This window comes from Calidris pugnax, unplaced genomic scaffold (genome assembly GCF_001431845.1).
Source record: "Calidris pugnax isolate Ruff unplaced genomic scaffold, ASM143184v1 scaffold1, whole genome shotgun sequence".
Lineage (NCBI taxonomy): Eukaryota > Metazoa > Chordata > Aves > Charadriiformes > Scolopacidae > Calidris > Calidris pugnax.
This window is the reverse complement of record NW_015090800.1, coordinates 9,463,873-9,477,622: the sequence shown is the minus strand read 5'-3', so window position 1 is coordinate 9,477,622 and position 13,750 is coordinate 9,463,873. Positions and strand designations below refer to the sequence as shown.

At 38.3% G+C, this 13,750-nt stretch overlaps 1 protein-coding gene across 3 annotated transcripts in view; it reads right to left on the bottom strand.

The window, feature by feature from the left end:
- BRAF (B-Raf proto-oncogene, serine/threonine kinase) overlaps positions 1-13,750 on the bottom strand; it is an 85,452-nt gene that overhangs the window by 13,353 nt on the left and 58,349 nt on the right. For 2 of the 3 annotated variants that reach the window (XM_014937357.1, XM_014937358.1), the window contains exons 10-17: positions 10,543-10,679; positions 9,737-9,854; positions 8,987-9,071; positions 6,198-6,374; positions 4,648-4,694; positions 3,952-4,070; positions 3,055-3,186; positions 253-387 (exon numbers count right to left, since the gene is read on the bottom strand). In XM_014937357.1, coding sequence (XP_014792843.1) covers positions 253-387; positions 3,055-3,186; positions 3,952-4,070; positions 4,648-4,694; positions 6,198-6,374; positions 8,987-9,071; positions 9,737-9,854; positions 10,543-10,679 — 950 coding nt within the window. Of the gene's footprint in view, positions 1-252; positions 388-3,054; positions 3,187-3,951; positions 4,071-4,647; positions 4,695-6,197; positions 6,375-8,986; positions 9,072-9,736; positions 9,855-10,542; positions 10,680-13,346; positions 13,467-13,750 lie in introns of all 3 variants that reach the window. The other variant, XM_014937356.1, reaches the window with a different exon arrangement.

Genomic DNA, 13,750 nt, shown 5'->3' with positions numbered 1-13,750 from the left:
GTTGAAACTTTCCCCAGCACATAAATGCTTTTCCAACTACACAACTCATATTAATACCTGCTTTTGGAATTGAAAACAAACACTTTATTTAATTAAACAGCACTAATCAGGTACCAAGCCGGTACTCTTACGAAATCATGCTACAGCACTAATAAAAAACATTTTGAACTGGCCCGTGAGTTCATAACTAATCTTTATTTTTAATATTCAAACTGTAAAGTCTACTAAGAACTAAAGGGGAACATTTCTCACCTGTGGAAAAAGGGGTCTCTCATCTCTCTTCTTTTTTAAGCATTCGGCCATTAGTCTCTTCATAGCTTTTGGACAGTTGCTCCGTACTTTGCTGAGGTCTGGAGATAGGTATCCTCGTCCCACCATAAAAATTATCTTTAATTAAGGGCAAAAAAGATGAAAGGGGAAGAAGATGAGTCCATAAAACAAAGAGTAAGAAAAGATGAACATTTTGCTAGACCATTTTAGTCCCAGCAGCAAGTTTTCTGCTCCCTGGAAACATTATCTGGTATTGAAACTGCCAAGTTTCTTAGAGTAATGCTTGCTAACCTATTCAGTACAGAGAAAAAATTAGATTTTTTTGTCCTCCTAAGAGAGATTTCTGTGAAACTTGACCACGAGTAAATGGTTACCATTTATAGCAATGACCATCGAAGAAATAGTTCTTCGGTGTCAAAAACTGTTATAAAACCAAGAATAAGCAACCCTGTGGCAGTAATAGAATGCCTACAAATAAATACTCTGTAAAAATAAATATTCTGTTTTATATTATAAGTCAACAGAAAGTTCACACTGAAAGGTATTTTAAGAAACACATGGAGTACAGATATTAAAAACCTTTACCTTTCAGGAATAAATTCCTTCATGTACTTTTCCACCACAAAAGCTTATTCTTGACATCTGACCACTTTTCCCACCCCACAAAAAAACCTCACCAAAGCAAAAGAGAAACTGCCTGTAGAAAAGGAGACAGGCAGGCTTTGTATTTTCACAGTAATTCCTTTAACATGGAAGGCTTATATTTCACCTAAGGATAAAACTTAAGCATAAAACAAAGTAAAGTAATAGAAAGCAGGAAAGCAAAGCATAAATATGGTTAAGGTTCTCTTGGATATATAAAAAAACTCATCAAACATCATCATGTCAGGCCAAGGTCAAATGCAATGTGGTTTGAGTACTGCAGTTATGCTGCCACTATGCAGCCCTTTCAAACTAGCTCATCAAAGAGCCATTCACGCTGCAGCGGATAATCGCTACCATTTCTGAATACTCAGACAGACCCAGCAGGTGTATCATATCATATTTAATGACGTGTAACTATTTCATATCTGGACACTGGGAAAAAAACAAACAAACAAACACACACAACAGAAAGACCCCACATCCGAAGCAAGCTATACACGTTATTTATACTAACATAATCCTGGTTCTTTTTCAACTTTCTGATTCAGTCGCATCTGTGTTGGCATCAAGGACTATAAAACTCCCATATGGTTTCTTTAGAAATCCCCGTGTGCCAGAGCAGCATTTCATAGTAAAGACTTGCCTACCCTGTCCCCTCCCTCTGCTGAAATAAGACTTAGCATCATCTAGAAGTTAATCATTTCTAAACAACTGCACTGCTTAAGTTGAAACTATAAAAATTTGTTATTATTTATGTTTCCAGTACTCTCTTTACAAATGATATTATGAATAATAAATAATTAAATTTTTATTTTAATTAGAGAAAAGAGACTATCACTACAAGAAGAGTCCTAGTCTGTCTAGAAAAACAATCTGAAGTGTAAAAACAATGATGCTTTGCTCACTCAGATTCTGAGTTATGTCATAGCAACTGATGTGGATGCACCAACACAGAGCAAGGAATATTTCTGTCTTTTCGGACTGGGAGTGTTAAAACTAAAGACATCAGAACACATTTTATATGTTGGCTTCACTTGCAATTTAAAATTTGTTTCAGCACTCAATTGTGAACACCCACATCACTGGGTCCACCTTTCAAATCTCAAAGGGTAAAAACAAAACAATGTCGGAATAGTCCTTTTAGAAGGCTACATCCATCTGGCCAAAAATCTGGACATTTCCCTTCTTTCAAAAAGGCAAAAACAATTAAAAATAAAAATTGTAATAAAAAAAAGAAGGAGTGACTCCAAATTTGATGAATTGGGATGAAGTGTTCTGACAAATACGGAAGCAGCCTTATAAAATGGCATTCACGGATGAAGGTTGCTATGGTTGCAATTCTCAAGTACTGACAGTGAAAAAACAAGGGATGCAGACACAGAAACAACATAAATATATCACCACCCAGACATGGAATAGTTTACACCAAAGATCTTGATGCGTAGATACTATTTTCAGATGAGACAGAGAAATAATGAATCAGATACGCCTTTGCGAACGTGCCTAACCTGTGGAGATGTATTACAGGCCTGCGGTATCATTAGACTTAAGGAATATTTGTTCACAATTAAGTAATCTTCTTAAAGGATTCACACACTCTGGGAAGTCATATACTCCATCAAGCAGGATTTGAGAAATGCTGATATCCTGAAATTCAATTAGATGGTGCATGCATTTCTCAAGACTGAGATGAATATAAAACATTCAGGGAGATGATTGCTGTTCCATTTTGTCGATCCCGCTGCTGAACTATTATTCAGTGCGGGGCAGGGTGGGGGGAAGAGGAATAACTGAACATATGGAGGATCGTTTTGCCTTTGCAGAACTGTTCTAAACTAGATTACTATTAAGTAACCTTCTCTCTCCCTAATAAGTATCCCGGCAACCAGATCAGAAGCTGAAATCTATCCTAGAAGTAAAAAAAAACCAACACAAACCAAAACGAAAACACCTGAAGAGAAGTAAGTAAATTGGTGCTGCGTGGCTGAGGCAGATCTAGAAAATGTAGAAACGTCATCTCGTAACATTGGAATCAGAAACACAAAATCAAACACACAAAACATCAGGATGTGCACTTCTCAAGGCTGAATCAATCTCTGTTTCAGGCCACAGCTGCCTGAAGTTAATCCCTTCCCTTACCTGGTCCCTGTTGTTGATGTTTGAGTATGGTAACTGCCCAGTCATCAATTCATAAAGAACAATCCCAAACGCGTATACATCCGACTGAAAGCTGTACGGGTTTTTATCTTGCATCCTAATAACTTCTGGTGCCTGTACCATAAAAGAAAAGAATTAGCTTTTATTTCACCACATCAGACTGCGCCTCACATGCCAGAAACAAAACATGGACTTGTCCAGAGTAAAAGAGGTGCGAGGCCTACTCTCGCCTTCAGATGTTACTGGGTCCTAATATAGAGTGGATGTTGACATGAATCTCAAAATCCATTGGCTCTTTTTAGCTTGGTGATCCCTTTATTCCTCTACGACAAAACAGACTGACCTTGTCAAGGCCAAGAAGCTATTTTGAAACTAGAATTATCACAACACTGAAAATAATGCCAACAGGGCCTTCAGTTTTTTTTTAGGGAGAAAAGGAGAAAGAATTGCACAGGAGGTCATAACTATACTTCTTATTAAGACTCAAGCAAGTTGTACGACCTCTTGAGAGTAATCCTTAAAACGTAATACCATCTTACTTTTGGCTGAGCTAGTTCCTTTGCAGGATATTTTTCATGCCTTTTCTCACCTTCTCTTCAAGCCTGAATTAATCATACCCTTTTTCCATAGCTACCATTTTCTTTTCAGTTTAAACAACAGAATAGGGGACGAAGACACTAAAGTTTTTTTCCTGACTACTGAAAAACTTATGCTTAAGGAAGAACTGAAAAGCCTTGAATTAGTGATTCATATTACTGCTTGTTTTTTCCAGATTAAGACAGTTTGTATAATTCAGTAGGCTGGAGGGGCTGTCTCAGAAACTTTGGCCAAAGGCAATTAAATTTGTTGAAACAAACACACCACTTCCCCCTTGCTTACCATCCATAGAATAGATCCAGACAACTGTTCAAACTGATGGGATCCGCTCCATCGTGATTTCACTGTGGCTAGACCAAAATCACCTATTTTTACTGTGAGGTCTTCATGAAGAAAAATATCTAAGGGGAAAATGTTAAGGGAAAACAAACACACGGTACTGGTCCTCTCCTACAAGAACAATAAACAGCTGCAAAATTGCAATATTAGACATAAAAGTTCTAGTCAACCAGCACCACTGCAGAAGGTTTTCATATAATATAGATTCTAAGCAGCTGGCATATTGAATTATGGTACCTCAGTGTATCATAAATAATGACTGGGCCAGCGCTGAACAGACCATGGCCCAGGTGGCCGTCTTGAAATGCCAAGTACTTCCTTGAAATGCCAAGTATGAGAAGCTGAAAACATTCCATGAGCGAACTGGTGTAATCTTTCATCACATGTAGAAACCAAACGATGCAAAAATTTTTGTGATACCACAACAAAACGTGCTACATTACTGCAATCACATCAATAGACATAGTAAGTATTCCTTACTTTGCTACTAGTGATATTATCAGTTCTTAACGAAATTTCAACTCGGCAAATATTCACATGTGAACAGCTTTTCACGTCAGTAAGTACATTTCTGGCAATAAAAAAAACCCAGCCAGGAATGCTGTCACGTTCCACAGTCACATCTCTGGGAAAGGATACTATTACTCTTGAGGTCCCTGTGGATGATTGACTTGGCATGCAAATAACTGAAAAGGAACATCACAGATTATTAGATGGGTTAAATGATATTTCACTAATCAACAACTCAAAATTCACTGTATTACCAAAACACTAATTCTGTAGATATTCAAACTGCACATATTTATCAAGGTGATAAAACTTCAGTTACTCATGACAGTTCCTGCAACAGCCACAGGAAAAAAAAAAACCAAACAAAAATAAAATAAAGCTTAGATTTCCAGCTCAAACCTGATGCTACTGAAGAATGTAATAACAATTATGCATCAACTTCTGCTTTTCAGTTGTAACTCAATACCCAGAATAAATATTAAAAAGCTTTGGTAGTTTTTGACACGCCATCCGGTGCTGAAGGTTCAGCCACCCAGCCTTAATGGTGACTGTCAAGACCCTTTGTCACAGCTTTAGGCAACGTGTTTCTAAATTGTGGGAGCTAAACGTGCTCCCCAGCCTCAGTGTGTACTCAAGTACGCTGACTGTTTGTTAGTACGGGACTGGAAAGAAAGAGCTCCTGATTGCAGACTGGCTAAATAGATCGCAAGGAACACAGAGGGGAGTACTTGCCCCACAGAACATATATAGAGCCTAAATTAGGCAACTAGTCTCCCATGGCTCTTTGTTTAGTCAATGAGATTGGCACAAACCTGCTGGAAAAGCCCCAATTTATGTCTCGGCTTGGAATGACGCTCATAAAACAGCTTCTGCATCTCCACTACCTACGGAGGGAGCCTGGGGAGATGAGCAGGCTGACAGAAGGCTGAGCCTGGTTGCTGCAAACACCTCCCTCCCTGCCTCTCGACCGAGAATGTAATAGAATACTTAGTAGAAAAACGGCACAAATAACTGCAATCATCTTAGTGGTTTTCCAGCTGGAGGACGATTTCTCTGATCTTACCTCAGTGTTCTGGTTTTGACACACAATATTGGGCTAGTTTTGTAAATTCTAACTCACTCAATTGCCCTCTATGGGAGTAAGGATTACTTACAGTCCTTAGAACAAAATAGGTATGTTTTCTTCAAATCCTGAAATCTATTATTTAGAGAGCTACAATACTTTTAAGAAAAGAAAAAAAAAATCAATTCTTTTTGCTAACAGGGCTGTCTGTCTTCTGCATTATCTTACATGATTGTGTTCTTTCGTTCACAGTGTGTTTCTTTTTAAACTATGTTTTACCTCCTACCATAAGATGATGTGCACTGTGAAGATCATAAAGCCTGGAACAGAAATCTTTGCACACAAGACTGAACGCTTAACTGCACTGTAATTATCCTTATTCTACTATCTAAGACTGTATTTCCTTGAGGATTTATATTTCCCTACGTTCCAGAAAAAGAACACAAAGTCTATTTTACTAATTAAAAGGATAAAGACTTCACCCAATGCTTTGATCATCAAGGCAGGACCCTTGGGCTTGGCAAAGTGAGCAGAGAGCTGGCTGTCAGTCAGTGTGAAGGGGATAAGTAAACATTGCCCCAGTGCTCATCTGCAGACAAGTAAATACAATACTTACTCCATGCCTTGTGCAGTCTGTCGTGCAATATCAATTAGTTTGATCATTTCAAATTTGGTCTCAATGATGTGTAGATGGTGATATAAACTGGACCCCTCACACCATTGCGTAACAATAGCCAACTGGGGTTTTGTTGAATAACCCATGAAAAGCAGGATATTCACATGTCGCGTTTTCCTGTTGAAAAAAACCCAAAAACATCAGGAGGAACTCAGGCGGATCAGGAAATCAGGAAAAACCCAGGCAGGACTATCACAGTCTAAATATGTATTTCCAAACAGAAGTTGTTGGGTCAATCTCAACTTTTACTAAGATAAGGTGTCTGGAGAACTAGTCCACTGAGGAGCAGCTGATGGAGCTGGGCATGTTTAGCCTGGAGAAAAGGAGGCTGAGGGGAGACCTTACTGCTCTCTGAAAGGAGGCTGTACTGAGGTGAGAGTTGATCTCTTCTCCCAAGGAATAAGCGATAGGAAAAGAGGAAATGGCCCCAACCTGAACCAGGGAAAGCTTAGACTAGATATTAGGAAAATTTTTTACATGGAAAGGGTTATTAAGCATTGGAACAGGCTGCCCAGAGAAGTGGTGGAATTGTCATCCCTGGAGGTATGTAAAAGACGGGTAGACGTAGTGCTTAGCGACATGATTTTTTGTCAGTGTTATGTTTATGGTTGGACTTGATGATCTTAAAGGTCCCTTCCAACCTGGACACTTCTATGATTCCATGATAACCTGTTGATAGATTCAATATAATGAATTACCCAACCAGTTAGCCTTTCTTATCATAATAACATGAAATAGCCATTCAGGTTTGCAGGCAGGTCTGCTGCTGTGTAAGCCCAGTCCAGCTATAAGATGTTGATGCCCATAAGGAGGACTTCCAAAGTGAAATTCCAGTCTCAGAGGCTTCCAGGATGGACAACCCTTTCATTCAGAAACCATCAATACACTTCCTTGGCAAAGCTTCAGTTTTTCTTGAGATGAGAGAATTTTGTACTCTTCATGGAGCCAGCACACAAGAAAGGATGGGAACAGGTATGAAAACTGTACTTCTAAAAGGCTATGATATGAACTTGTTCCCAAACAGCAATGGGAGAAACTGGAGTTTGCCACAGAGATTTGGTGAAATTAAATCAAACCTGTTTCAAAGATGGAGCAACTCCAGACAGAAAAACTTCCCAAAAAACAAGGCAGAGAGGATTATTCTCAGTAGATACACCCATACATTCAAGGCCTGAAAGAATCTACTGACACACTGTGAAATCTGAAAGATTCTCCTCAGCCTCCAGGAGAAGTCAATCACATTCTTATTGTCATCAAATGGACATGAAGAACTAGATACTTCCAAACATATCAATGAGATATTAAGAAGACAAGGCACCTAAGAACTGTGGAGTATTTCCTAGCTCTCCCATGGGCTGAGGAAAACTAAGGGCAATCATTTTCCAACACACCTTGGTACTCAAGGCAGTCAGCTCACTGTTGATGAAACCTGACACACCAAGCTTAAAACCCACAGTAGCTTTTTAATTCTATGCTGCTGCTGAAGATGGCAGAGCTCTTTATGTTTTCTTATACTAAAAAACTAACCTGGTAGCCTAGAGTGTGAACCCCTCTGTCCTCTCAGCAATGCAGACTAGGACAGTTCTACACTATGAGACTCTGCCTTTTTCAGTTTCAAGGATTTGTCAAGTGATGCTGAGAGTAACTGCTGAGTGAACAAAAAAATAAGTGGTTTCTTGCAAATTCTACCTCAAAGCTGTGAAAGTAATAATGAAGTATAATGGAAAGGCACAACTACAGGTAAATCTGACTTGTCTGTGTCAAAGGATAGGACAATCGTATTGCTGCAATGATCAACAACAGAGAAAGGCCAGATTCCACTTATGGGACTGCTAGCAGAAATACAAGGCTTTTTATTTCATTAAGTTCTCCTGAGCAGGCATGCCAAAAATATTAAGAGATACACGAAGTAGCATACCCCAGAAAGCCTCTACTTCCACAACTATGGGCTTAGAATTTTCAGAACTAACATATTCTCGGGAAAAAGGCTGACCGTCCCCTTTTCACTGTGTAGCTTATTGGAGATGCTCCTCCAGCACAGGTGCCCAGCTCAACTGTTCCAGAGGCAAATCCCTTCTTTCTATTATTTTTCTTAAAACAGAATTACGCTTGAGACTGCTCAAGATTGTACTTGGATGCTAATGGCCTTCTCCAATAAATATTCTATTGTATCGTGTTGATGGGTCCTCTTTTAAGACCTGAGCCCAAGATAAATACTTCCTCTGAGAAAGTACAAGCAATAGACATGAGGAAAGGAAATCAAGAAATGACTTTATGAGAAACATATTTTTAAAAAAATCTCAAAGAGAAGTCAATGCTGCTGAACAGAAACTATTAAACAATTGATAATGTGAGCAGTGCTGCTGCTCAAAATGAAAAATTAACCATGCTCTACTTCAATCTTAAAACATGGATGAGAGGAAAGAAAGTCCTAGAGTTCACACTTAGGCTTGACTGTGCCCTAGGGGAGTACAACAGCAAAAACCAGAGGTGTTCTCAAGCGTTTGGACATACATAAATTCACAATATAGGTGTGACAAACACACACAGGGGAAGGAAGTAGCAGCAGTGGGTACAAAGAAATATTTTTAAATGGCAGGTTATATTTTCTACCCGAAGTATCATCATGAAGGAATAAGAACAATGTGTTATAATGGAAATCTAAAATTAAATGATTAATAGAGCATAAATGTACACTCATTATTTTATGCCAGTAAAAATATTCTTACCTGAGCACTCCTACTTCATTTTTGAAAGCCTGTAACTGTTGAGGTGTGGGTGCCGTAACATTCAACATTTTCACTGCCACATCACCTTTAAAATAGCAATTTTTAGTAAGTGTCATTGATACATATTTTTCTATTGAGAAAATGCTCTATAGAGCATCAGAAATATTAAGATACCCTATTTTCTAGCATTCATGAAATAAAACACTATAATATTAAAATAAGTAAATATTCTGTAAAATTTATAAACGCTATTCTTATTTTACTGTGAGAAATCTTAGTCAGGTCAAAGCTTTTCAAATACACATTTGAAATCCTCATTCATCAAGACGAATACTCCAGCCTTTCTAGTAACTATGTTTCATCTTTATCTGAATAACTACTGAATTCAGAACATAAAGATTTGAGTTCCTAAGTAGTCTGGAGTTCTAACATTACCTATTTAGCACACTACTTCTTAATTTAACAGTCCATGTCTCTCTTATACTGAGGAGTCCAGCACTCCAGGTGTGGCCTCACCATCGCTGAGGGGAAGGATCACCTCCCTTGACCTGCTGGCAATGCTTTGCCTATAATGCAGCCCAGGATATCATTAGCCTTCTTTGAGGCATGGGCACGCTGCTGGGTCATGTCCAACTTGGTGTCCACCAGAATCCCCAGGCGCTTTTCTGTGAAGCTGCTCTCCAGCTGGGTGGCCCCCAGCAGGCAACGTTACTTGCTTCAGAATAACTGTTTGCCATGACGGCCACATACCGTGCCACTTTCCTTTGTAGACTGTTCCAAATGATCCAGATCCTATCCTTTGTCCAACTGTGATCTGTCCATCTGGTATCTCCCAATCATCACTTGAATCCCGTCGACCAAGGGTTTTCTTTATATATACACATAAACAATAAAAAGGAAGAAACCATTAGTGCCTGTGAAAACCGCTCCTTTGTTAAAGATTTGGTATCAGCATTTCATATCATTGAAGTCCTAAAAGAACTTTCTTTTTTAGATACTGTATTTGACTTTTCAAGCCAGCCATATGCAAAACCTTTAGTATACTAAATTATTTCCTGGCATGAAATAATTGCCACAGGTTTCTGGCAGCATTAAAACCAGTAAATATTAAGAAACTCTTACCAAAAAAAAGTCTCATTTATTTTTCAATTCTTACTCAATGATAATGCTAACTTGTGAGTTAAAAAAGATTGCAGACATTTTAATGTATTTTTACATTTGAGAATCACTACAGAACTTTCTGAGTTCATGAATCGTGGTGGGAAAAGTCAAGCTGTTATTTGAAAGGAAACTGGCATTATAATATGAAGCACACCAAAATATTTGGGTGCAATGGAGTAAGAGTATAGTAAATTATTTAAATGATTTATGTATCAGTCCCACCATTTCAATATTCCATTATTAATTGGTTTAAAGCACTTGATCATTACCATACTTATCTCCAAAATAAATCAGAAGGCTTTGATGAAAGAAGAGCAAGATGAACATGGTTGTGCAGTATTTCTATACTATGAATACACCATGATACGAATGAAAATAGCTGATCTTTTCCTTACCATTCTATTTCTGTCTTCTGAGGATGAGGATGATTTCCTTTCCCGCTGGGGTCCTGGTGATTTCTGTAACGCCTTCACATTGGTGAGTGACCCAGGCAAAGAGGCAGGAGGTGTTGCAGACAAACCTGCAGTTGAACCTAAATTTCAGAAACGGGATAATTTTTATCTGTAAGAAGCCAGCTTACAAGAATGCATTGCTATTAGGTGCAAGAATTGTGTTTAAGATGCAGTATCTCCAAACATCAATGTAAATGTTAAAAGGGGACAAACATGTACTAGGAATATTGTCCTCATATTACATAGTGCTCAAGTCTTAGATTTCAGGAAGAGACAAGCCTATAGCAAACATCCTGTATATCAGATAGTTCCCAGTCTCTTGTTCATGAATTACCAGAAGGACAATGTCTCTTTAAATAGAAAAAAAAAGTTTTAGAAGTGTTTTTTAATTCCACCAGTTTCCTGGAGAAGAAAAGTAGTAGAATTTTAGTCAGCAGTAGCTATCTCTCAGATTTCTTGTAGCTAACCTTTTAGGGGCTCAATAAATAGCCAGAATAATGTACTTTGGAATCAAAACAGACTGAATGCAAAAAATTTAAATATTTTCTAGTTGAGTCTCCAAGTGCCACCTGAAAACCATTTGGCTGTTTTAAAGCTATCTGTTAGCAGAGAGCTCTTATTTAAAAGTAAATATTAGACTGCAGAAAGAATTAAAAAAAGAATAAATAGTTAGCTATTTGAAGCATATTCTATTAAATACAAAAAGAACAGTACATCTGTAGCCTATACGTTATCTAAACAAATCGATGCAGTAAAATGTCACTAACAGAGCTGTTTCAGGGCCCCAATGGCTCTTTACAAATAGAGCACTTCAACTAGATACTGCTTTTAAAATACACCGTAATTATTTGTAACAAGGTTATGCTGACCTTCCCAATGCAAAGGACATGAAATAGGGTCAACTGTTAATTAAATTCATGCTGCTTTGCTAAACAATGTATGTCACTGTACAAGACCTCTAACATTCCAATGCTTTCTCTCCCATCAGTGCTCTGAGAAGTGGTAGGAGACAATATTCCTCCTCGTACTCCTTCAGATGGCCCCTCCTTACCAAAAAAGTATCTCCTAATGCCAACTTGACTTGAAAAAATTGACTTTGGGGCTTTTAAAACTGTTGCTCGAGTTCAGTCACTCGGTGTGTGCTAATTTATCCACCACTGCCTGTCCTCACTGAGCTAAAATCCATACGTTTACAAGTGGAAGCTCAAAATAATGCCATACCAACATACCACAAATGGGACGCAGCACCCGCAAACTTTCTCCCACCTCCTAAAGCAACTATAATGATGCACATTGGGCATCCTAATTACATTTACAAGCAGCTGGAGGCCAGTGACCTGATGGATAGACTTTTGTTCATATTTATGTTATGGTCACTATACTGTCATTTATTTATTATATTATTTGTCTGAAATCACACATATATGGAATTAAGTGCATGATGTTCCCAGAACATGAGTGATTTTCCAAAAAAATTACTGGACTTACTCTGTAATGGCAAAGCTCTGCTGAAATGCGGTTTCTTTCGAGGCAACTAAAGTCTCCCATTTAGAATGTAACACCACAATGTAGGAACACTAGCACAACATTCACCCTTCGCCAAAAATGTTTACAGCATGTGGTAGAACATAACAGTTAATCTGTTCATAATAATACCAGATGGCCTGTTTTCCAAGTTATTACAGCAATGTAATGTTCAGGTAATGTTGGACTTAGTCATTAGCTTGGACTCTGAAGCTGTACGTAACGTATTCCATTCTGTAGCCAGTTCGCTTGTTGGAAACGCCTGTCTTCTTACAAAGACTTCTGGAAGAACTTTACAAGTTCCTAAAGCAAACTGCTCTTGATATATTCTGAAACAAAAGTCTTTGAAACAGCCAAGATGGTAGCATTTGAAAACCACACTACATGCACTGAACTACCCATTTGTACATGTACATGTATAGACACAAATAGTCACATTTCATGCTATTACTCAATAGTTGGGTTTCTCCAGCATATGCAATCCCACAAAGTTTGGGGGGATTTTGTGCAATACAACAGATCCATTGACAGCTTTAGGCCCGAGTTACCCCCAGAGTCAATGACATGAAAATGGAAGAGTCTTACTTTACACGGTACAGGGCACAAACAAATACTGTTTCACTGGAAATTTACTAACTAAATAAAAACTACGGGGTCTAAAGCATCTACGGCCCCAATGTGGTATCAACAGCACATTCTCGAAATGAAGTATTTGTTGAAAGCTGATATGACACATTACTTGAAAGGCTTGAGACCTAATAAGATATCAATGGAAATGTTTGTAATTTACATTTGATTTCCTAGCTTACTTTTCAAAACAAAGAATATTCAATATAGAAAACTGTTAAAGCACTGAACTGACTTAAACTGAACAGTCAAGGAAATTCTAAGTTAAGGGCACCACTTTGTCTTTAAAATGCAATCCAAGGACCTTTGCTTAGAAAAGCTATGCTAAGGTCCACGTTAAAACCTCAACTATGAAATTCCTTGCTTTTGAAGATTTAAGTCAGACTTTATTTATAGTCATTTTCAAGCGTGTAAAGGTGAAAGTGAGTATGTGTGAAAAGCACATTCAAAGCATTCCAGCCAGGCCAAGCAAAAAACAGAGGTGTTCTGATAAACTCACACACTTACATACACACGGTGTGAGGGTGAGGCACAAACAGCATCTGTGGTTTTACTTATTTTGTTTGGGTGAAAACAAGAAAGAAGAGCCCAACTACCTCTGAACACTGGGCCAGGCTCAAAATCAAACACTATTTCACTGGGGACAGAATGAAGGAGGGGACTGGGAGTCCGGGATTGGTATTTCCGAAGACAGCGCATCAGCTGGTTCAAAGGGGCTGTTAGAGAGAAAGAGACGGGCAGGCAGAGACAGAAAGACAGACACATAGAAGAAATGAAAGAAGTCATGGGAAATAACTAGGATGCTTTGACTCCTATTCATAGATTGCTTCTGTACTTCGAAGGAGAAAAAAAAAAAGTCAATTACTAATAACACTGTGTCAGGACTGGGAATAGCCAATTGTTTTCAGATGCCAAGCAGACAGTTTATGATCAAAAGTTAAAACCAACATGATAGCACAACATTTAAATGCTGGACAAAATGGGCAAAACTGTGGAGAGC